The sequence below is a fragment of the Haemaphysalis longicornis genome, unplaced genomic scaffold (genome assembly GCF_048455015.1).
Source record: "Haemaphysalis longicornis isolate Haplotype H1 unplaced genomic scaffold, Haemaphysalis longicornis Haplotype H1 scaffold_7, whole genome shotgun sequence".
Lineage (NCBI taxonomy): Eukaryota > Metazoa > Arthropoda > Arachnida > Ixodida > Ixodidae > Haemaphysalis > Haemaphysalis longicornis.
In genome coordinates this window covers 182806047-182831636 of record NW_027526422.1, presented here as the reverse complement: position 1 = coordinate 182831636, position 25590 = coordinate 182806047, and the positions used below count along the sequence as shown (strand labels likewise).

General features: G+C 47.2%; 2 protein-coding genes across 2 annotated transcripts in view; one reads left to right on the top strand and one right to left on the bottom strand.

Moving 5' to 3' along the window:
* LOC144145618 (chymotrypsinogen A-like) overlaps positions 1 to 10222 on the top strand; it is a 29146-nt gene extending 18924 nt beyond the window's left edge. The window contains exons 5-6 of the mRNA XM_077677295.1: positions 6237 to 6376; positions 9894 to 10222. Coding sequence (XP_077533421.1) covers positions 6237 to 6376; positions 9894 to 10100 — 347 coding nt within the window. The 3' untranslated portion in view covers positions 10101 to 10222. The remainder of the gene's footprint in view (positions 1 to 6236; positions 6377 to 9893) is intronic.
* A 4334-nt stretch (positions 10223 to 14556) lies between these two features.
* Positions 14557 to 16855, bottom strand: LOC144146710 (uncharacterized). Its single transcript, XM_077678638.1, has 6 exons — positions 16684 to 16855; positions 16305 to 16630; positions 15916 to 16148; positions 15705 to 15865; positions 14970 to 15152; positions 14557 to 14915 (listed from the first exon to the last, which is right to left on the bottom strand). The coding sequence occupies exons 1-6, from the start codon at positions 16853 to 16855 to the stop codon at positions 14557 to 14559; spliced, it is 1434 nt and encodes a 477-aa protein (XP_077534764.1).
* Positions 16856 to 25590: the final 8735 nt, after the last annotated feature.

The following is a 25590-nucleotide window of genomic DNA, read 5'->3' as shown; positions in this document are numbered from 1 at the left end:
ATCTTCCCCATCACTCTTATCCGATCTGTTTTAGTTCCGGCGACGAAAGTGAGCTCTACATTGAGGACATCAGACGGCGTTGTTGACACAAGCGAGGCGAGAAGTTTCACACAACCTTGATCTGATTCCCTAGTTAGAAACTGGGACACGACATATGTGGCCTGTTTACGACCTCATCGCCACAAACTGAAGAGTAAGAAAGATGCAAGGGTTGCCTCCATGGAATGCAACGAGAGGTTTCAGTCCCACCCAGACTGATAGCGCGCTCCTCATCTTCGCGAATGGGTGCTAATGTAGCGGCTCCCAAAAAAAGGATACGCTACCGGTTCACCAAAAACGTAGGATAGAAATCAAACATTGTCAACGTGCCTTCCAAATCCCGTACGTTGGCCATCAGCAAAATCATCCGCGCTAGAGGATCTTATATTATTTGAGTTAGTGTTCTTGTTTCTTACGGCTGACTGGGCAGAATAACCCGGTCCGTGAGGCAGCAATATACTGTATACATGTATAATTTGGAAGTTGTAACTCTTAATTAAGTCGGTACAAGGCATTTTACGCACCTTGCTTTGCAGAAATCTGTCCTGCAAAAGCAAGAATGGTGTCCATTACAAAAAAAGAACTAACGCACTATAGGTGGGAACTCTTACTGTTTGCAGCCTTATTTCAAAATAATTTCGCTATTTTCATTTTGGTTTCCCTGTTTACTTGTACAATTGGAGGCACGCTTATTGCTAGGTAATGTTAATTATAATGAACACTCCTCGGAATTTTGTAAAGGTGCCGTGGCCGCACAACGACTATTACATGAGGTTCATACAAATGTAACTTTTGCTGACATGTTGAAGACTTCATAGAAGGAAGATGATTTCCCAGCAGAACGTTAGCGTGTGTAATACTGCTTGCAGCGATGCTTATCCAATTGAGACACACGATTATAAGCGTTAGTTGGAATCGCACCTTTGCCTTTTTATGGGAGAGTTTCTAAACACAGCTTACTGCGCAGAAATATGAGAATTTTACACAGCCACTGCAGTATGGAAGAGAATTGCAGTAACAAGCACCATGCGCATCCCCTGTATAGTAGAGTTTCTTACAATATAACTAGAGGGAAAACTGGCGCTGCGATCGTACGCCTCAATGGGCGTGATGGGTAGTTCTGGATTCGGATTGGCGCTCGGTGGCTTGTGGAACTTGCTATGGATTGCAGGCAGTTTTGTTTTCGTTTTGGATTTACATGAACGCATTTGCCTGCGCGGGGTGTTGGGAGGAGCGATCAAAATACGTTTCTCCTTGAACTGCATGCCTCGCGTGCACTGACGCCACCCTGAGTGGAATGTTTTATAACCAGAGTTGCGAATTGTGTGGGTTATCAATTCATTGCCACGCAGCGAGCACGAAAACACAAATGACGGCGCTTTGTGCGGCGACGTTGTCTGCGAATTAGGAGTTGCGGCGCTGCTCATTCGGTGGAGCAATGTATTTTCAAAGCTGACGACGGTTGCGAATCGCTTGGAACAGCCACACCTTTCGTGCGAACGCCGGCTCCTACGGCGTAGAACAACAGCAGCGGCGGCTGATAGGAACGCAGCTTGATGAATGTCACTATATAACTTCTCCAAAGGTAATCGGTTTCTTTTTTTTTATGAGCACAAAACTTTTCTTACTATTACAAGCCACCAGCGCCGAAACTTTTAGAAGTAGTTTTTAAGGAAGTCCGTGTCCTGCTGTAGTTGGCAGAAAATGGCAAACCTGCTCCACAAAACTCCTTGACTCCGCGTCTCCTTTTTATTTAAACGCGCCGTTTTATTCCGTACAAAACCAGTTTTTTGTCGCTACCTTTCTTGTTCGCCATGTAATTTGTGAATGGAGAACCGGGCAATGAGAGCTTTTTTTGTCAAAAAACACAATTTGCGCAGCCAGAGGCCTGTTTTGATCCTATGCAATCCGGTTCCAGCACTACCCATTATTCCCATTGAAACGTAAGCGCCGCTGCCATGTTCGCGTTGACACTAGCGCCAGTTTCCCCTCTAGTTATTTGTATGAAACTCTATGCCCTGTATATCTCCTGACTTCATGGCAGTAGCCTTCCTTGTGAGGCAAAGAAAGGATTCTAAAAATAATGCGTAAATGTACTAAGCTGTACGGTCTGATAATGTACGGGTTAAATGTACGGGCTAATAAACAAATTACTAAAAAGTAGGCGACGAAATACTTTTCATGCAATGGGCATCCGTTACAACAAATGAGGGCATAGGAATGAAAGCGGCCCCTACAGCACTTCTTATTTCTGAAGCTTCCAACAATCTAAAAGCACCAAAATGTGTTTGAACACAAAGGAAGATACGAAATAGTAACCCCCGAAATTAAACATTTTGTGGTTGAACGGTGTCTAGGACAAAGCTCACAACACACCTTGATTTACGTTATTTCCTTCTACAGTCTAACCTCGTTATAATTATTATTGATATAGCTAAATATCGGCTATAGCGAACTAAATAGGAATTTCGGTTGCTCACGATTTATTTAAGTGACACGTATCCTTTTTATAACGAACCAAACCGCCAGAGCCAGGCATGATATCGGCTATTAAGAAGAAATATTTGGTTGGCGCGGGGCTCCCAACTCGAAAGCTAGCTTTAAAAGCCAAAAAAAATAATTAGAAGATAACTGTTTGTAAAACTAGAAATGCAGAAAAGGCCATTTCTTGCATTCACACTGCGGCAAAGGTCATCCTGCAGCGCTGTGAAAAGCTTCCTTCTTCACATAATTACGATTTCAGTCCTGCAAATTCAAACAAAGTCTGATCTGTTGTTATTTCACGTTGTCATGTTCCGGTCCATTTAGTTTGAAATTCCACTAACTGGTATGTAAGAATTACCTTGTTTATAGTGCCTTCGAAGCCTAAAATAATGCGTTTTTGTATCTAGACTTTCTGCGAGCGTCATTATGTAAATGTATTAGAGGCAATTTTTACCTCTACTGTTACAAAGGATATCGCATATAACGAACTAATTTACTGACCCGATATTACTTCGCTTGACGAGGTTCGACTGTACAAATATAGAAAAAATGGCAGAATCTCCACTTCGTGGATGATGGCCAGGGTGCGGAGTACGGTGATTCGAAATGACATCCAAGTTGCGCCCCGATGGTCAATCGATTTGAGCCTCGATTTGCATCTTGAGTATTCCCTAAATGAAACTGCAACTCACGGCTCAAATCCAATTTCGCTTGATTTTCGCTTGACTGTGCTGTGCGCACGGATGGACGCGGACGGACATTGGGAGGCCCTAATTGTACTCCGCGCCGTTACAGGCGAGGGAGTAAGCCGTTTGACTCTCGGGTACTGACTCACGGTCGTAGCCCAGTGGGTAAGACGACCATACATTAACTCTGTCTGGTCTACGAGGCACAGGCTCGAATCCTGCAGTTGCCTGTGGGACGTTTTTGCGAATGTAAATGCTCTGCGCACGGACGCCGGCGGACGCTGTGCGGTCCTAAGCTACTCCGTACCTAATATACGAATATTTTGCCGCATGATAAGAAAAGAACTACGACATGTGCCTTAGCTTGTCGAGAAGGAATTAAAGACTCTAATAACGGGAACAGTAAACGTACGTTTCCTTTATTTCTGATCATAAATGAGCACGATAAATAGGCTTTCCCACGAACAACTCTAGAACAAAAAGGACAATCATCTTAGTGATAACAGGAACATAATGAGTGATTGAACTATTCTTACTTCACCATCATTGCCTATGACATTCATAACAAAGCCAGATAATATCGCGAGAAATAAAGGAGCAAGGTAAACTTCCCGCGTTTCTCCACGCTGCGCAGAGCAGTAAGCGAATAATTTTTCCGGCTATACGGCAACTGCTCAGTAAACATTTCAAGCTACTGAAAGTTCAGCCAAAGGAGCGACCATCTTTATCCGACAGCCGTTGCAGTCTGATGTTACTCTGCTCATTCTAGAGATTGTAGGCAAGATAACATCATGTGCTTCCAGAAAGCATTTCAACATATTATTTCACACGCCACGTGTTCTGGGTAAAATTTGTTTGTAGACAGTAGGGGCATTCGCTGTGAATGGCTAGAATTTTAACTACACCTTAAAAAAGACACCTCACCCAGTAAGAATATTTATCACTACTTTAATAACCGTAACAAAATCCTGTTTGTATTACTTGTCTGCGCAGTAATAGCATGTTTTGTGCAGTAAGTAGAACCAGCATTTCTTGTTATAGTATAGCACTTATACATGTGTAACGTGCAGGCGACGTCACACAGTGTTTTGATATGTTCTCCTTATCATAAGCTTGTTTCTCCGATGTATTAAACTAAACCAAATTCGCTGGTTCAGTCAAGACTGAGGCTTCATTTGACAATTTATGCCAGCAACGGTGCATATTCAGTATTGTGTTTGTGTAGCTAGAGTAGCTCAACTAGTTTCGTAGCCCTTCATTTCATAAACGTGAGGATTCCCGCAAAATTTACTTTTCGGATTGGAAATACTTTTACTGCTCAGAGCGCCCATCTTCTTTTATCGTCAGACAATTATAACATAAATCACCCCTGAATGTTCCCCTTGTTTTCTGAGAATTTTTTATTCTTTGTATCACACCTCTCTCACCTGCAATTCTTAGCGGAGGTACTCCAGACATTAAATAACTCCTTTGTCTGCACTCGTCCAGGACATAGTAATGTTACGGGGGGAAGGCGCAAAGTATTTACACTGTTTACAAGAAAGCCGCGACTGCCACAGGATGCAACGTCAAAGCCGCTAGTATGAACCGCTGAGGCCCACAGTCAACCTTCGTCAATCATCAAACTTCGTCAACCGTCCTTGTGAATCATCAACTGGACGTCGACGTTGTATAGAGATGGAAGATTTAAGAGGTAGATTGAACACCTTACTTGGGAAGTCCCTCAGCGTGCTTCGTACCCTTTCAAATGCATGGGCTTGCATATGAGCTCCAACCTCAGTTCAGCCCAGGTTGGCCTGATCAGACAAAAATATTGATATAAAGCTGTTATAAAACCAGTCAAGTAGTTTTGTGACATTACAGTCATGGAATCCCCTTCACCTGCTGACAACCTCCGCATGGTGTCATATTTCAGTTCGGACCGTCAACGAGTACTGTCAGTTCATGGTGGTCGCGGGATGCATGCAGACATTACACAGGGCAGGCGGATACTACATACCGGTATTGCATACACGCTACGAGATACCAAGAACCTTAAGTTGAACATTTCTCTGCGGCGTTTAGATAATCAACACAAAATTCCACTGCTAAAAGTTACGCATTTAACAATCGCAGGAACCCTCGGCGGTTTTTATTTTTCTTCCCATCTTTTGAATGCACCCCAAAAATTGAAAATATATGACCGCCATTATTCTCTGAATAGCTTTATTACAAATATAATATTTAAGTACCGGAAAGGTTCCTGTTTGGCGTGATTACGTATCTTGTACTCGTCAGAAGAGACGAGCAGGCACAACCTATAAATCCTACCAAAAGGAGGTTGGAAGACAAATGTTCGCAGCATTATCCCAAATAATCATGAACATAATGTGGTTGTCAAAGCAGAACTAACGAACAAATTGCCTTCGAAGATCACTTCAGCGGACGCTGTGTGCAGACACAATTCTACGTACACGTGCATGCCTAATGAAAGATATGGAAATGCGGGATTGACATATTCACAACTCCATTACATTACTAGTATACCATAAGGTAATCTGCCCTTTGCCTATCCCGACATGCATACACAGGACACATTTTCACGATCTTGGTTTTTCTCGTTTCAAAGTGGTAACTTTCGCATCAAATATGCCCCCGAAGATGCATAATAATCGTAAACCTGCATGTGAATAGCTCTCGCTATCACTGTAGGTTACGGAACCTTGAGGTGCCGTTGATTTTTGTAGTATTCAAACTTCTGAACTTACTCTATTTATGAGGGATGACCCTGGGGTTATGTTTCACCAGTACCAGACCCGGTGACATATTTTAGAAAGGTGTTTTTCTGAAATGCTTTAGTGAACCTGCCTGCCTTTTTTGTGGCTAAGTTGATAAAATCAAACAACAGAAAACTTTTCTTACGTAACTTTTCACAGTTATTTCAGTTGCCCTTCAGTACTACTCTCACAGTCAATAATTTTTGTACAGAAGCGACGACAATATTGTTGCACGATGCACCGAATTATTCCTGTTTTCTTTTTCCAACAGGTCCTGGAAAGACTGAAACCACAGACCTGAAGCAAACTTTAACGAAAGCCATGAGCACAGAAGCGTGCCGAGACCACAGCGGCCGCAACGTTCCACCGACAATACTCTGTGGAGGACATGATTACGGATCATCCTGCGATGTGAGTCAGAACGTGGTGCCTCGTCATGGTTTCGGTTGTCAGCTTTGAATAGATTGCCAGCCTTTTATTTTTCGTGATTGGACATTTATCGCGTCTCAATGTCTGTATGTAGATTTCTCCAAGTTGCTCACTATGACTTACAAAGATTTCAAAGTGAAATATATTTACTGGCAACTATTAAAACTTCGATGTAGCGACTCTATCAGACGGGACTTACACGTCTTGAAAACACAATATACCGCGTTAGTGAATTATCTAGTTACGTGAACAATAGGCAACTAATCTACAATCCAAGCTGATTCTCGGAACATTTTATATCATGCAGAAATCCCATTGTTTTAGTAATTACAGACTTCGCAGTGTACGCATAGCTGTTTTGTGCCTGTAAATTACGTGTATATCATTCTAAGCGTGCTCTATCGAAAAAATTGCTACCTGGCTCAGTACTGCGTTCGTCCAGTTCACTACAACCCAAATTACTATTGTTCATCGATTCCATTACGAAATTTAAGACGGTCTCAACTCCCACCGGCATCGTTTTCTTTCACCATTACATCTTCTTTAGAAATAACAAGGTCCTATCCCGTTGTGAGTTTAAATTCCTAGCTGGATGAGTGCTACTGGGAGAAGTAATTCGGGGTGCCAATAGCGTTGTCATTTGGGAGTACGCTGTATACCCAACCCACCTACCGTTAACTTCTCCCACTGACAAAACTATCATTGGGCGTTACCTTTGAACGATAAGATAGGAAGTACTCAGGGCAATGCCATTGAGAAGTAGTGTCAGCCGCGTGCTTCACCCTGGAGCTTGTTTAAGAAAATAAATCTTGCATAGTTGCAAGGCATGCCAGTCAGTACCACTTAGTGTTGCCAACTGGCGCTGTGCCAAATAGTACATTATTTATACAATAAGAAACCGCGAACTAGCACGAAAGACTGCAATAAGCAAAGTGCAAGTGCTCTATCCAGCCTTCTTCCATCTCTGGATTTTCTACTGGTGTGCAGTCTTTTATTAACAGCGGAGCTGTTTAAGCTTCGGCTTTGTCGCGTGCCGTTAGCACAAAAATACCAAGTAAAAAAGACTGCGCCGCTTGTAAAGGTTCTACCACCGCATATAGGGTATTATAACAGTGAAGATGGCCTTCGCGCCTCTTCCGGTGGGAGCACAAGGGGCATATGCGTAAAACCCCCCATTACTATACCATTCTAAAAGCGACAGTCTTTTTTTCGCTACTAAAACGGAAAACAAAATGACGCAGCTTGAACTTGGCCTGACGCCTTGATACTTGGCCTAGCTAAGCAAGAAAATCCCAAAACCTCACAAAACTTAACGAAACCTAGCAAACGTTATCAAAACTTCGCAAAGCCGGAAGAAGCTAGGCCGACCCCCAGCTCCACTGTTCCTCCAGACTTGCATTACTAGTGCAAGCTGCACCATTTTCTTTAAATCTCGTATACTCCATATTTACAAAATCTTACATCAAGTTTAAAAGACAAATAATATATTACTTCGGCAGTGTTACCATTTTACGCCATGGTTGTTCTTCTTAAGACTGTTCATGAACATGTTACCATGACGCGCATGTAGTCACTGTAGAAACATTATCAAAACATCGTCAAACAGTTTTGACACGAGCTACAGGCAGACGCGTTTCTGCCTCCGTGCACATAAAATTTTCTCTTCTCTGCTCCTAATTATTTTTATTAGTCGAAGCCTAATAACGTTTCTTGCGAATATCTCGAGATCCCAGAAAAACCTGGCATATTTACTTCTTTTATAGGAGTTTGTAATCCCCATCCGCCATGTCTGCTTAAGCTGACTGAAGCGTTGGGGTTTTCTGCATAGCGAGGGATGGTCGCTGGTGTCAAGGCGTTGACCATGATGAGAAGATGACACCACTGATAAATTTCGGGCCATTTGCCTCCGTTAGCTAAATGTTCTATCTTCCTGAAAAAACGTTGCAGAAAATAAGGGGCCCGGAGTATTTGGTCTACGAACACAGAAAAAGGGTAGCTATATCAGCTGTTCACATGGTAACTGTGGCGCTTTTTATGCCTTCAGCCCGTGTGATAGTTCATTTCACCAGATAGTGCAGCAGGGGGAAAGCAGCAGGGCGCTCAACAAAGTCGCCCAACAAGCGCGTCTAACTTACCGTGACATTGTAATAAGACCGGTGGGTTAATAAATGAGGCAATAGGCGTTGGGGCCCTGGAAGGGCGTATCCGTACCCTGGCTACACTGGTGGAACCAATTCGATAAGCGCCGTACCTAGGGCCGTCCTGCACACGGTTGGCGGACTGAAATATAGATGCGGTCGTTTTGCTGGAGTTCTACAGTAATTATAAAGCAGATATCGGTTACTTACCGGCTAATGGTCGCGATGTATACCGTTATATAAGGTGAAGCTGTGAATCACTGCCGGGAATTCAGCGCCCTCAAAATAAACTGGCCGTGTAGAACGTACTTCAATCATGAGCAGACACATTTTTCGACCAAATGTCTAACATTGGACACAAACTGTGTGAGTTTTAATCATTGGCTGCGAATAGTTTTAAAAGGTGCCACTCGGGCGCAGCAATTTTCGACACATTGCGCAAGGCTAGGCCCGCCAGTTTTATAATAATGCACTCACTTACAATACACCATATCTGAAAATCCATCAACGTTCCACCCATGCAGTGTCGTGATAAAGTTTAATCACCCAAGACCTAAGATAAGCAAAAAAACACCAGCCAGGAGGTCATTTTTATGGTAACTACTTTGAGGTTTGCTGCCGAGGGGGGTGGGGGAGCAGGGGAGATACAAGGAAGGTTACAGCCTCGCTGCTCTCGCCTCTTACTACCCAACAAAACTTTTAGCAAATGCCGTTTTGCTGTTCTCTGAACAGCGCCTACAAATAGGTCGAAATTTATTCCGCACTAAATCTACTTCCCTGTTAAACTGCGCCAGTTTCTGAATGGAAATATCAGACAAACGAGTTATTCCTTCGGAAAACGTATTTCTTCAAACGTTATACATATTTGCGATGTTTCCAATAAACGAACTTATTGTAAAAATTGAATGACCAAAGGAATCACCCAACTACCAAATTTTGAGCTCGTTTTTGTTTTACCATGCAGAAAAAACTACTCGAAAGCCGTTTCTAAGAGCGAAGCATTTTTGCACCAATCGTTCAAAGTTTTTCTATATCTAACTCGTAAGAATCAGGAGCATCGATTTTCTTTAAATGTGCGACCATTCGTTTCTATCGAAGCGCGTTCATCATTCGTTCCTGTCATGTGTAAGTGCAACGCCGCAAGGTTCAGCCTCTGACCATAACCTTGTTGAAGGGCGCTCCGGATCGGGTAAAGGATTGTTTATCTCCTGCTCCTCAGCGTTGTAACAGCAACAAAATATGTGATGTTCATTTCGTTTTGAGCCGCACCCACAGTGCGTATACAAAAAAACTTGCACATGCATTTCCGTAAAGGATTGTCATTGTTTTCAACATACCTTTCCCGGCTTTTTTCTCTCTAGGGTGACAGCGGAGGCCCCGTAGTGCACAGGAACAATGGAACGTGGACCCTGCATGGCATCGTGGTGGGCGGGCCGCAGCGGTGTGGCCAAGAAGATGAACCGCTGTACTTCGCCAAGGTCTCCCACTATGTGCGAAATTTCATCGACGTCTACGTGAACGCCAAAACGAGCCGAAAGACATTACGCAAGATATGCAACTTCCTCTAGGTGGCGAAGACGGTGTCTTTGTTTATTCGTATAATATTTGAGCGTGGCTTCGACGGGCATATGCATTTTTGTGTGTGAAGTGGTATTACATTTTTGCGTTTAAGAAATCACCCACATTCATTGCTAATAAAATCACCAACATCACTCGAAACTCTGCGTTCTTACTCTATCGGACACTCGTTTTCTTACGTTGGCAACCAGTAAAAATCATGAGCAGGGCAAGAGGACGCATGCTGGCTTGTTGATGCGCGACGCATCATGCAACCGCCTTATAAACAAAACCAACACACGAAAGCGAATGCATTCCGCTGTCTTTTTCTGTTGAGCTCGCCCCTTTGAATGGTTGTGATTATGATGATGGTGGTGAGTATTATGATGGCGATGATGATGTTGATAATGATGCCCTGGATGCTTTTGGCTCGTACCCATAAGGGGGGATCGGTCAAGCTTAAATCATCGACTTTACAGCGATTGAGCTTTGAAAGATTAATTTATTCTCCAGAAAAAAGGGAGGGAAACAAATTTTGCTATCATGAAACACCAAATTACCCAATCATTATAGATACCTTAGCAATTTAGCCGACGTGTCGCAGAGTGATCAGACTAAATACATATACCAATCTCTCGTAATGCCTGCCAAGAATTTGTTTTCGCAAAAATTAAGCTGAGTGGGATGTTGGAAGTGGTTTGCCCCATATGCTCAATGGGCTCCTTCAAAAGCACTTGTCGAGCTGCCAAAAAGCGCCGGCCATGGAGCAGAAAACGTTTCCGGGACCTGCAACCGTACATTAAGTTTAGAAGCAGAGAGACGAGTCTGAATTTACGTCTTTTTAGATCAGGCCTTCCCGCTTCTGGACTGTATGTACGGTGGCTCTCGTTTAACAACGAGATGGGGGCTCGGCCCGTAGCGACGGGGACGGTCCTCGGGCTTACAAAGAGAGGGGTAGCCGGCTTGCTGCCGCCAGTGTCCGAACCGCCCCTTCTCTGGGAAGATTCTGCACCGAGGCCTCAATACAGTGGCATGAATTGGGCTCGGAAGTAAATATTTCATATCAGATTAAAAATTCTGTGCCGGCACGAGATAGGTCGAGGTTCATAGCAAACGGCACAGCCATCCACTTTCACCATTGATATGACACCCTGGTTAATTTTTATCAAATCTATCTTCCAATGCGATTAGCGCTCCAACAGCTGAACATAACTGACAGCAGCAGCTACAGCTCCTCGGGTTCACTCAAAGCTGTGACGCCAGCGCCCGGCTGATGTCAATGAAACCAGCCCTCAAATACCAAACTTCCATCGGCGTTGCTGATTATGGCACCGCACAATTCGACGGCAACGCTGCATCTCAGACTCACCATTGAAACCCCTTTTGAACCCTGCTGAGAGACGACATAATATATCGCACATTGTACAATTAACTTCGCAGTTCGAGAATCGTTGATTGATTGTGGGGTTTAACGCGCCGACGCAACGCAGGCGATGAGGCGCGCCATAGTGGAGGGCTCCGGATTAATTTTGACCACCTGGGGATGTTTAACGTGCGCCGAAATCTCGTACACAAGGGCGTTTTTGCTTTTCACCTCCATCAGAAAAGCGGCCGCCGCGGCCGGGAATCGAACCCGCGACCTCGTGCTCAGCAGCGCAACGCCTTAGCCACTCAGCCACCGCGGCGGGTGCAGTCCGAGAATCAATTTTCTACAAACACTGTGGCTTGGGCACCCAATGATGTTCACGCCTGAGGAAAAAAAGTGTGTTCGTTGTTTTTCTCCGTTTATATGACGGCAAAGTGATTTAGAAAACTTCTGCCTTCACCCCAATAAATTTTAAAACTGAAGCCACTACCTTGTTCACGATTGCCTGTTGTTGATGCTACAATTGTACAGAAATACCTTTACCACAACGTAACCTATGTTTAAATCGTTAGCGTGTATGCGGGATCGTGAAAGGACATTTTGAGTATAAATTAGAATTTTTGAACGTCTAACGTTGCATGTTGAACCAACATCGCACAGTTTTATAATCAGGAGCTGCCAGGTGGAAACGATGTTAGGCTAGACGTTACCTGGGCGTCACTTCAGAAGCGGCGCCGAGCGGATTATACCGAACCTGTGCGAGAAAGTATTGGCTGCAGGTAGCGCTCCACAGCTGTGCGTATTTTCTTGGGTTCCCGTGTGTATGCCTCTGCGTGCGCGGGGAAGGGGAAGGGAGGGGGTGCTTATGTTATGCATTTTTAAGTGCCTAAGCTTTTCATGCGGATTCACCAAGGAAATCCGTCTGTCCGTCGGTAACGTTTAGTATTTGACACTCTCGCTTTGTACGAAACCACTGTAAAAGTAAATATAAACACGCTATCTGAAAAAAAATCTATGCTTAAAAAATTGCTTGTTATGCTTGAAAATTAGGTTTGAAAATTTTCAATGCTCTCATTCGTACCCGGGACTGCTGTGTCTGAATACAGGCATCTTAGTCACTTCACTTTATTAAACGGGCTCATGATCTGAAACTACATTGCCGGGTCGTTCTCTTAGGCGGCGCAAAAGATAATCGTGGTAGCACCGCTGGCTGCCAAATACAGCAGCGATGATATAGCACCTCGCCGCAGTACACAGGAGCGACATTCAGTCAAGCGGAATCATACATAATTGAATTCCCGGCGTACTAGTTTATGACTCGCCCCAGTCCAGTCGGGCTTCACCTTAGCGTCCAACCGTGGCACACAGCCTGTTCAACAACAGAAACGTTCCATAATCTGAAGACGATCGCCTTTTCTCAGCCACTTAAACCAGAAAAGTTTGGTCTCAATGTATGTCTGTTTGTCTTTTAGAAAGAGTTTATTTGACAATAAGCACAAAACCTTACACTACAAACGTACAAGACAAAGAACATACAAGCACAATGCATGCAATGGTATAAAGGCACTGAAATGGTCAGAACAATTACGTTAGTTAACTATGTGCGGTATAGGAGAAATTCTATTTTATAACTATACAACCATATATCACTGTGTCCCTCGATTCAGCGTTCAGGTTACAATTTAAATGAATACTTGAACTAGATGTTTATATATGCAAAGCATTCCCAAACAACAGAATCTGGAGATGTACTTCATACTTGTCAACATTGTTTAGCAAAACGAAAACATTAGGCATACGTATTTGACGCAAACTATGGTTACGTAAGTGGTATTCTCAATGCTCCTTCAATTAAAGCACTAGGGTGCTTGGTTTTCGCGATAGCAAATAAATAAGACACGTGAGAAAGAATGTTTTAACCAAAAAATACAAAAATGGCTAGCGCTGCAGGCCGGACCTTGTGGCGCCGTTTCAAATACAACCTTAAGTAAAGTTCTAATAAGTGTCCAGCAAGCAGTGGACCGCGGGAACTTCTAATTGACTTTAGCAAACCTCCTCTGGTTTATGGTGCGCGGAGCGAGACAAGCGGGGAAGAACGTAAGAGGTGGGCCGAGGATAAAAGGGAGGCATTTCCGCGGCAGATGCCGCAAAAGACTATCGCCTTTCGTCGACATTTGCAGCGATGCGAGCAGATAGATGGCCAATGTTTTTCACCACGGTGTTGCGCAGTGGGAAAATGGACATCGCCGAGACGCGTTACCAGCCAACGCGTCCCGTTGTCTGCCACACTAAGCCGCCATCGATGGAGAACCAGGATGCTGAAACTCCGAAAGAAAAGGTGCGTATCCGGTGCTGAAGAAACAGCAACGGGAAGAAACACAGTGTCGAGGTAGCTGCCAACTCTAACGGAGCCAAAAAAGATGAGGGCAGCATTGTAATGCATACAGACAGCGGCGCTGCACGGAAAGCCGCCATGCACCAGAAGCACTACAAATACAATCGCGTGGTTCTGAACGTCGTAGGCAACAATGAGTGCAGTTGTACGACAAACAGGACAAGGAAAAATGCCTCAAATACGCCTAATGCCACCGTCAGCAACGCGCCGACACCCGCCGTCAGAAACAACAGTGATAGCCCATTTACAAGTTCTCTGAGGACAAGTTCCTTAAAGAGGAAATCGGAAAATCGCGAAACGTCAGTGGTAGATTATGCTTCTGTATAAAGCGGTCATGGGCGGCGGGGACACGAACCGCAGCGCGTGCTTTACAAATAGGGCACGAATGAAATGAGCGCACGGGGGTTGTGGTTGGCGGAAGAGGAAAGGGAAAGGAAAGTCACGGGGGATATCTTGAGCTCGGCAGGGAGCTAACCTGCATACAACCCAGTGCAAGGGAAGGGAAGCAGAGCGGGAGTGACCGGAAAAAGTGGAGAGAGACAGAGGGAAAGAGAGAGAAAAAGGTATAAAGAGAGCTGTCAGGTCTAGAGAGCTGTCAGACCGGGCGCATCAGTCCGAGCACTGCACTCCGGGCTACAACCGCTGCGTGAGGCCGGTTGTCTCCAGGTAATGGAGCAGATGGGCGAAGACTTCCCCTTGGGCTGTCTCAGGCCCCTTCGGGAACACAAGGTCCTCCATGCACCCGCTGGGCAGGCCTCGACGCTGGAGCGCTCGGTGGAGCTCTGCTCTCGGACTCGCCTGGGGGGGGGGAGCAGAGTGGGTGCTCCAGCGTCTCTGGTTCCGGGCAGTCCCCACATTTAGGAAAGTTCTGGCGCCCGTGTCGATGCAGACGCTCCGCCATAATGCAGCAGTCGAGCCGCATGCGGAGAAGCAGGCAGCGGGCATCCCCTCTAATGCGTGCAGGCAGCGGCTCTGGTGCCAGGCCACTCACAACACGGAGGTCGGGGTGCATCGCCTTCACCATGCGGGCCAGGGCGGTGCTGGCCTCGTCGAAGGCGGTGACGTCTTGGGAAACTGGGGCGCCCTTCTAATAGGCCTCCCTGGCTCGGGCGTCGGCACCCTCGTTGCCCCGGATGCCACTGTGGCCCGGCCGCCATTGGAGCCGCACGTCGCAGCCACGGGAAGCCACAGTGTGCAGCTTCACTGCAAGGGAGCGCTCCGGGTAGCCGCTGCTGTTGATGGGCTGGTCGGCTGCGTGCAGCCGCAGCAGGGCAGTCCTGGAATCCGTGAGGATCACCGCCCCTGTGTGGTTCTGGGGCCCCCTCTGTCCGGACCTCTACCAGAGTGACGTGTGCTGTGTGTGTAGTGTGGTGCGCGCGGACCTGCCTCACATAATGTGGGGGTGTGACGAACACAGAGTGAGGGGTTACCCACCGGAACTACCACAACATGTCGTGCAAAATATGAACTCCCCGACAAGGGAGCTCCAACTCATTGTGATCCAGCAGCTGGAGACAGCTCTGGCCAGGCAGAAGCGCGGGCGGCTTCCCGATCACGTCAATGGTCGGACCCCCCAGCGCCGACGCCTCCGGCCGGACGCGGCCCTGTCTCCGGATCGGCTTTAACACCAACAGCCGACGGTGAGGGCGGAACCCTGTGCGGTGATCCTTCTCACCAATAGTGCAGGATAACCAATAAAAGTCCTTTCTCTCTCTCTCTCTCTCTCGAGGAGGAGGAGGTCGGCGGCCAGGTGCAGCGCTGCCAGCTCCGCGCGTGTGGAAGAAGTGCGGAAAGGCAGGCGGCAGTTCCGGCTGGCTGCCGGCTCAGGCACCACGAACACATCCGTCCCCTCACCCGTGCTGGGCTTGACGGAGCCGTCCGTGAAGAGATTCAGGTAGCTTCTCAGCTCGTCTTGCAGCAAGGTGGCCGCCTCGTGCAGATGGCCTGGGTTGGTGTGGTCCACTTTTTGCGGACCCCGCGGAGGGTCGTGGTGATCTGCAGGGCCCCCCCGACGTCTGGTGGTGGCGGCTCTAGGCGGGGTCGCTTCGGCATCTTGATGCCCTACCCGAAGATAGTGAACAGCACTCCCATGTTGGAGTTGGGCCGGCTATGGAACCTCTGCAGGAGCGCAGCCCCGTCGCGTGGGGTCATCAGGCGCTGGATGTGCCGCAGCCCCGTCTGCCAGGGTCGCATATCGATGGGCCAGGTGCCCGCCTCTGTGTAAGTGCCCGCCACCGGGGACGTGGAGCGGAGGCCCAGGCAGAGGCGGATGGAGCGGCGCTGGTCGATCTCTAGCTCCTGCCAGCGTCAAGGTCTCAGGTAGGCGAGTGGAAGCGCGTACAGCAGAGCTGCGGAAGCCATGCCTTGGAACATGCGCTGCGCCACTTGGTGTGAGCAGCCATTGCGTCGAGCCAGAAGCTGCCGCACCCCTTGGAGCACCCGTGCGCTGCGTGCCCGGAGGGCCTTGCCGGCCGGCCGCCATGTGAGCCGGAAGGCGATGAGCAGCCCCAGGTACTGCACGGTCAGCCGCCAGGGAAGAGGCCGTCCGTTGCGTGTGATGGGCGGTGTTGCCCGTCGAGCCCTGCATCTTCCCGGGTGTAGCATAAGGGCCTGTGTTTTGGCCTCCGACAGCTGCAGGCCATGGCTCTCGAGGAAGACTGCAACTGTTCTCAGAGCATCCTTAAGGCACCTCTTGACTGTGTGGCAGTATTTGGTGGGGCCATGAGTCCAGAGTGCCACGTCGTCAGCATACACCGCCACCTCCACCGGGTATCGCAAGCCTGGAGGGATGCAGTATGGGGAGGAGCCAGCACCAAGTTGAATAAGAACGGGCTCAGCACGCTCCCCTGTGGCACCCCGGACCGGATGTCTCGAACACTGCTGGTCGCTTGGCCGACCCTCACCCGCAGTGTCCGGTCACGCAGGAATGTCCGGATGTAGCCTCCGAGGCTCCCCACAACACCCATGCCATCCAGGGCCTCCAGTATGGCCCCGTGGGCTACCATGTCGAATGCCGACAGCATGTCCAGCAGGAGCAGGAAGGCCACGTCCTTGTCGTGGCGGGCCTGTCCCAGCATGGAGATGATGTCCCCCGTATATGCGCTCAACCTCGTGGGCAAGCCGACAGTGCCTAGAGACAAGCCAGCGGCAAAGCAGTCACAACGGAGCCATGCTCCTTTTCGTGGAGGAGTTCAGTCGGACATTAATGTTTTCACATCCACAACTCATAATATATATCTTGGATGGCCCCGGAAACTTTTGTTGGTCGCTCTTCGGCATTCAGGTTTTAGAGCAACGTTTTACGAATCTTCTCGGGCGTTTTCACCGTCGCTGTAAACTTGACCGTCTGTTCACCGCAGCTGAGCCGTGCCATGGGTAACGCATCAGATGACTCGCCGGCCGAGCTCCACCGACGGCCGCGTTCATCGCTGGCTTGGCGCATGCGCTCTCCGCAACTGGTTCGCACCTGACCCCGTGACTCTCCGCATACATGCGAGCTTTGCAATGAATGAGTGTGTGGCCACGGGCCATCTTCCCTAGGCTCCAAGCAGCGTCTGACGAATACGCGGATGACGCCCGGCACGCCGTTTCAGTTTTAGTTTCAGTTCAAGTTTATTGTTGCTCGGAAAACATCGCAAGCGGGACCGAAAGAGTAAACAAAGTCATGCTTTGGACGAATATTACAATATTACAGCTAAAATCAAAGGTTAGCCAAATAAAACCGAGGCTTAACCAGGCTAAGCCAAGCTTTTGCTTTTCATATCCAAGGTTGGCTGAACTAAGCTGCAGCCTTTTCTAAGTGCCGAGGCCGAACAGGCGAACAACTCACACCGGATTTCAGGCCGAATAGCGGCACCGTAGCACCACGGCATCACCTTCGGAAATGTCAGCAGTACTACCGACAGCATTCAACTGCAATTTTCGCCGAACTGTTTCCAAAGTCACCGCGATTCGCCACCTTTTGTGGAATTGCGATGGCCTCAAGAAAATATGACCAAACACCTTGCATGTGTCACCACTTTTCAATAATGGACAATACCAACAGCGAACACGATAGCGACATAGTTGATATTATGACACTTCGATTGCGAGGCGGCCATAATACCACCTAAATAGTTGTTTCCTTTCTTCTTCCCTGCAGTCCAAAGGCCATTGTCAAGCAATTCCTACCCCTCCTTCTTGGTGGAATGCATGTGTGCCTCATTATCGACCACAAAACATGCGTCCAGTAAAGTCTCACGTGCCATATTCATTTACCACCACACAAGAACGTCATGGAATTGTCGGTTATTCGCAGTATTAACCCTAATACAATATATATGAGAAAACATCAACACCAGTACCCTTCAGAAAGAGGGTGCTTTGGTAGTGTGGAATCGTTAATTATCGTTGTTCTAAACGGCACTGACGGCAAAAAACATCGAAAGAAACAGTAATTTGCTGTACTGCTTTGCAACCGCATTAAAAACATTTAATTAGTTTAAGCCAAGGTGAACGCTGTCAAGTTCTGAGCAGTGATTCGGTAGAAGGCCTGTGGCGCCCTATATTGACTAGTTTCAATATCAGCTTGGCGTTGATACCGAAAGTAGTAAACATAGGGCGCCGCAGCCCTTGAAAATGCCCATAAAGATGTACTGGATTGAGTTTTCATTTATGTGGGCTATTCATGCGTTAATAATGACATTTTTGTTATTTTATACTATTGTGCAACACATGTTGTGGGCGTGTCCCGGCCATCAAGCATTCCTATCAAAGTGTCTCCCACCCGGCGTCCAACGGCTTGTGGACTGGGCAACGCCGCTCCAACCCGCCACTACACGGCAGAGGCTCCTGTCTCTGTTGGAGTTCGCGCGCTCCTCAGCCGTCGACTGCCGAATGTAACCTTTAAACTCCCCTCCCCCACCTTCCTTTGTTCCCCATACTGACCGACGTGTCCACCTTCTGCAATAAAGTTTTCTTATGTTATGTTATATTATTGTGCCCTTATTTGTGGCCTAGAAACGGCAGCGTTCGTGGCAGCGGCGCAGCGCAAAGATTACCCAAGCATTTTGCATACTAGCAACGTGTGCCTCTCTGACGCAATGTGAGAGGCATCGGTTTGGTAACGCGAGGGACCCAGGTTCAATCCAGACCAGTGGAAGCGATTATTTTTTCGAAGCCTTTGTTTACGTGCATGACGCCGTGATCCCGGACGAACTACGACAAGCCGGGCTCCTTACGTACTCCGCACTTAAAACAACAATAGGATAGCAAGTGTTCCGTGTATAAGTTCCTTATCTGCCAAGATTCTGTGTGCCGCGTGGCATAAACTAGCATACCGCAGCACCCCAATAACGACGCCATAGAGAAAGAACGAAACCCTTTGTCTGCCGTGTGCCGAATACTGCGGCCTTCCCGCCTTTTTCAAAGCGACGCTGAGTGGAGTAGAAAACAGTGCCTAATTACCATATCATTGTAGGGACACCATCATCATCGTAATCATCAGCGCCACATTCATCGTCAGCGGTGCCGGGCCAGCGTCAGTAGTTCCACGCGCCACACGCGAGAGATCAAACACGAGTACGCACCTGGGCGCTAGCTCGTCTTCGCCGGTCCCACTTCTGACCGGGCCTTCGCTCTCCAAATAAATGTAGGAAGCCACATCAACCACACCAACCGAGTCCACTTCCTGCAGCATAATAACCTATCGGATGCTTATAGTCCAAGTAGTAGTGGTGATAGTAGAGAACTTTATCTCGCGGATAATAGGTCTGTTTGGCTAGTCTATGGGCCCTAGAGACAATTTGGCAATCTTTTCCCTGGAGTACAGCAGATTCTAGGTGTCCAAGTCTTCACTGGTCCAAGTCTTCACAGCTCCGGAAGAGAAGACAGGAGGAAAGAGGCTGGAGGGCTGGGCGGGTTCTATAGGGATGTGTATTAAGGTGCCTGGCTGAGAATAAAATCCACCTTCTGTGGGATACTGGGTTAAATTATAGGCAATGTAGCCATTTGGGGTGAGAAAAATTGTTCCTGTGAATTGGGCAACAGTACTTTATTTGTAGTGCAACATGTTAGAGAGAGAGAGAGGGTGATATTGTCACAGGGCGTGAGCGTGCAAGCTATGTTCCCACTTGCTTCGCTTATTTACCCGCTTTTTAAACAAGTTGCGTTCGAAAACAACGCTTTCCTTGCACTGCCCTCCACATTGATGGTAACATGTCTGTTATGACTACTGTTGCGTCTTGTAGCGAGTTGTAGCGACCGCAGTCTGCAGGTAGCGGGGCCGGTCGCCGTCGCTCCGTCGAGCCAGGACTAGGGGAGAGCTTAGAGCAAACTTAACAGGTTTATTTACATTTTTACAGTGAGTTGTCGAGATGAAGACAGAAGACAGATCTTGGCGGGCCGCAGCACGCCCTTTTTGTTGACCCCCGATTCCTAGTTCCCTAGGTTAGGGATCCCCATACAAAACAATGCGGACCAATGGTGATGTGTACGTTCCTCGCTGTGAAGCACCGCCCTCGGGTAGGGACACGCCTTTCAGGTATGTCGGCAGATGCACAGCACACGCACACACACACACACCCTTGCCACTCGTCAGGAGCCTGTAGTAGAGGGGAAGAACGGAAGACGCGCGGGCGCCGCGTATCCTTTTGGTGTCTGCCGCGCGCTGCGTTCCCAGGGAGCCTAACAGCACAGATTAACAAGGTTCGTGGAATCACTCCGGGAAGGGTTAATGGCTTGACCATTGCCACTGCCTTCTTCGCTGTGCTGCCGCCGCCACTGGGTCCCATTGTCCGGTCGTCGCCGTCTGGGCTTTCACGCGCACACGCGTTCAGTTGCTTAGGCCGGGGGAAGACCGGCGGCTCCTTAATCCCTTTTGGGGCAACAACACTCAACGCCGCTCAAAAGCCGCTGTCAATCAGTGGCCGCCGCGGCGTCGTGTCGGCCTCCTTTCGTTTCCGTCGACAAGCGGTGGGGTGGTCGACCGGCGGGCGACTGACCCGCGCAAACATGGCGCCAGTGAGTCATAACACTACGCACCAACAGGTTTGTGGGGGCAAGTTTAGCCTAATGCTGCCCCGTTCGGCCCTTAGGGTCTGTGCGTCAACAAAAGAAACGTCGATATTCGACATAAAGGACATGACATCATAATTTTGGAAGCTGAGATTCCAAGAAATTGCAGTGCCAATTAAAACATCGTCGTTACGGTAGTCGGTGTGAAATCCTGGAACTACGCATGTTGTTTAGACTTCTGCCACTAATTACATATAAGCAAAGTTTGTACACTTCACCTACGCAGTTGAATTATTTGTTATAGAAAACTAACTATACAACGCAGCAAATGACAAGACAGGAAAATTCACCCGCCGCGGTGGCTCAGTGGCTAAGGCGTTGTGCTACCGAGCACGAGGTCGCGGTTTCGATTCCCGGCTGCGGCGCCCACTTTTCTGATAAAGGCGAAAAGCGAAAACGCCCGTGTGCGCGAGATTTCGGCGCACGTTAAAGATACCCAGGTGGTCAAAATTAATCCGGAGCCCTCCACTACAGCGCGCCTCATCGCCTCCGTTGCGTCGGCGCGTTAAAGCCTACAATCAATCAAGACAGGAAAATTCACTTCAGTGTCTTTTTACGTCCCTGACACACATTGGCGTCTTTATATTTCCTCTGGTTCCCAAGTCGCGCACATCGGGACCTGTTAAGTTTGGAGGGAGGTTCCGTTCCTCACTGTGAGCCGTTTTTCATTTTAGATTTTCAGGGTTTAACGTGACGAAGTTACACCTGCTACTGATTACTGAACACCTGGGGATCTCTAAAGTACGCCAAAATTCTGAGAGAAATTTTTGAATAGTCACCCAGGCATTAACTACTGGCGCGAGTCTAGGCACTTTTAAACACTTCTCTGTAATCTAGACTCGGTCACCCGGTTACAGTTCTTTCCCTGTCGCTCTTGAAATACCGTAAGCAGAAAGTGCTTGCTGTAAATAAAGAGTGGCACAATCTGAAGAACGGTACAGGGCATGCGGGTGCTCTGAACCCTTTCGCAAAATTATCGAAGCGTCATCACTGATATCAAGAACTAAACAGGCTTTTCAACAGAGAGCATTAGTTAAACAGGGCATAAAGGCAAGAAAAATTCAAGCCATTCCACTCAACGTGAGCAGTCGGAATTGATTCGCCAAAATGGGCTGCAGTGACGTTATCCGCTCACTGCTACCATCCATCGCGCTTTTTTCGCCTTGTCTCCCTCTGATCTTAATGAACGAAACGGAGTTTTGTCCAATTTTCCCGCCTCAAATTTTCCCGCCTCAAAAGTTCAAATTCCCCGCCTTCATAGTGCTCGCGCATACCCTGCCTGAAACTGCACCACCGTGCGTTCTGTTATTTTTGCGCTTGCTTTTCCTCCCGCACGTGCCGGCGTTGCACTGCCATTTTTGTTTCGCTTAATATCGTAAGAACCAACCAAAACAACGTTCCTAACAAAATGAACGCGGGCGCTGCCGGTTAATTACGTATATCTTGCCTCAAATATACCTGCAGTTTTCTTAGCGCTAGCGGAAGCGGTTGCCGAGTTTCGAACGCTTGTGACTATATAAACCGCTTGGCTTTCGAAGCCTCTGTGGGATGCCGCGACGACAGAACGCCATGTGGCTCTACTTGGGTCCCGCGTTTAGACGGAGACAGATACAAAAAGGGACACGAAGACCAGCGAAGACTGCGCTGGTCTTCGTGTCCCTTTTTGTGTCTGTCTCCGTCTAAAGTTGCGCAAAAATTACAGCCATGAATTTAGAATACCAACTGACCCGCCTAACCGTGTTATTGTGGGTCCCGCGAGCGAGCTATGATGACATGGCGGGCCCCTAAAGTGCTCTGCATTTAAAACAACTGTCTTCAGTTGCAAAGAAATCGTCTTTTGGCACTCCCTCAACTCCATTCCAGCCACGAAAGACGGGCAAAAGCAAGAAATGCTCAAGAACTTTGAAATTTCGCTATACAGTGACGTAATATGGGCAGGAGCGGAGTTATATAAATCAGCACTACACATGTAGTTATCGGTGTGTTAACTGTTCCTTAACATTCAAGTGATGCAATCAAACGGAAGTAGAGATTACCCTACAATCACCCTGACAAATTTCCTAGCGGGGGCCGTCGATCACACAAACAACACTCTGCGACACCATATAAAAATTGCCGGAATATTTCTGGGAAATCGCCACTGCATTATGTGTTTTCTTTAATACCTCGACTATTTCTCTGAAATTTGCGATCAAATTAGCATCAATATTACCTGGACAAATCGGTCTTTTTAATGGCCAATTCGGCCGAAACGATGGAAGAAAATGACCGAAGAACAGCACACCAAACATGGCCGACTGCCCGAAGAAACGATGTTTCCTTCCTCTTGAAGGTATCTTGGAGCGACGTTTTGCCCGGAGTCCTTCCCGTCCAGGTGCTCACACATCACCGGCGGTTCCCCTCATATGTTTAAGAGGGGGAGCGGGAGAAGGTGGGGGAGTACACCCGTGAGCTGTCTTCACGCGCTCACTAAAATCTTACGTCCTCTGTACGGCTACTCACACTAAACTTTTTTACACCCTTTTTTGCGATAAGGGTGTAAACATATTTTCCCGTGGCTAACGCCCTTAAAAGCAGGTGCTGCAAAAAAGGAGTGTAGAGATGAAAAAAGGGTGTTGAGCTTAACACCCTTAAAAAGGGTACTGAGAATGCTCAAAAACCTAAAAAAAGGGTGTTGAATGTCACACCCATTTTTTAAGGTGATGACATGCGCAGTTGCAATGTGAATCGACTGAGAACGCAGCATTCAACACAAACAGTCAATACGCACAAGTTACACTTGGAACACATATGAATTGAGCAAGAAAACCAACGGGATGCAAGCGGTACAGGGAGTACATGCTTCCTTAGTAATACGTGTGCTGTACTTGCTTTTATATCCAGCAGAGGAAAGCCCCCCGATCGAGTCGGTGGACTTGTCGCAAAAACATATTTTAGTGCTAATTTTGGAAGTATCGATTTTACTATGAGAATATGGAAATCAACAAGCGGGTTTGCAAATTTTTTTAATTACGAAGCAGTTTTTGTGTTTCATAAATTGTAGAATTTTACTAAATGCGAAACAAATATTCCCGCCACCTCAACACCCCTCAAAAAGGGTGTTCATTATTGCAACACCCTTTTTCCCAGAAGGGTGACGGTGAAAGGGAAAGAGGTTCCCAGCCTGCACCACATATGTATCGCAGGGAGAGAAAGAGAAGCGGAGGGGGTAGAAATATGGGTTGAGGTAGTGGTACAAAGGTGGTTGGGGCAGGAAAAGGAAGGGGTAATGGGGAAGAGAAGATAGATCAGCGACCACCGCCCGGGAATGGGAAAACTATTAGCGGGCTTTTTTTTTGAACATGAAAAGAAAATTTCCTTGTTCGAAACGAAAAATCAGAAAACTCTACAAGTATTAAAAGAAAAATAACAAACAGTAAACCTTCAGAACACTTCGTTCTAAAAATTGATCTTCACTATCTACTTGGATCCTTGGTAGACGTCTTGTCTTGTTTGTTACTGTTCTTGAACTTTACTTGATTCTTCATTCTTCGATTAGGTTTGTTGATCTTGTTCTTCATGATTTGTTCATGACCTGACTTGACCGGGTATATAGATCTGCTACGCCTGATGGTTTGTGATTATGTGTTGTTGGTGTTCTGCTTGGTTTCCTTGTGTTGTTATGGTGTAAGAAGGGAATGACTGGAGATGTGGGCGGAGGAAGCCTCACTAATATGGAGTTTCTGCTCCATCCCCGTATCATATCCCATCTTTTATATTGTCGTGATTGATCGTGTTGGTGTTGTGTTATGTTTGGTCTATTCCTATGCTTGTAGAATGAATTCGTTAATTTTTAAAACCATCTCATCTAAAATTAATCTTGTTTCCTCTTTCTTAATTGTTTCCGGTTTTCTGTTCTATAAGTGTTCTCTTAGTTTTTTAACGAGTCTTTTCCTTTCATTTATTAAGAGTGGGCATTCTGTTAGATAATGATCAAAGTTCTCTATATCCTTGCTACACTTGCATGTAGATGCCTGTGTTCTTCTGAATCTTGAAAAATAAAACGGGAATCTACCATGCCCTCTCAGGGCTTGGGAAGAGTAGGAGTTTGTAGCAAAGTGGTCCGGAAGGGTGTAAAGCTACAAGTTAGGGTGTTGGAAACTAAGAAACAGGGCGTAAAGAAAAAGGGTGTAAGAAAAAGGGTGTAAGAAAAGACCGCCAACTAAGAAAAAAGGTGAAGAGACCTCCAACTTAGGCGGCATTTTGTACCTGTTTACACGGGTTGACTGAACATTTTACAAGCAGGGGGTGTTTTGTACCTTACGATGTTTAATGCAATATCAATTGGCATAATTTATTACCAGTGAAGTTCGTTAAGCTTGAGCTAGTTTCGGTGGCGTTAGCAAAAAAATACAAAGAAAAAGAACTGCGGCACCTGTAAAGGGTGCACCACCACAGATAGGGTATTATAACAGTGAAGTCGGCTTTCGAGCTTGTTAGAGTGTGAGCCCAAGGGGCTTATGCGTATGCGCACCTCTTACTATACCATTTCAAAGGTACTAGTCTTTTTTGTATTCTAAAAGACGAAAAAAATTGCCGCAGCTTGCAATAGTCGTGCGAGGCTGGAGAAACAGCATACCTGGGGGCCGACCTAGTTTGTTTCCCCCCTGGATCCCCTAGTCCCCTAGCAGTGGTGGGGGGGGGGGAC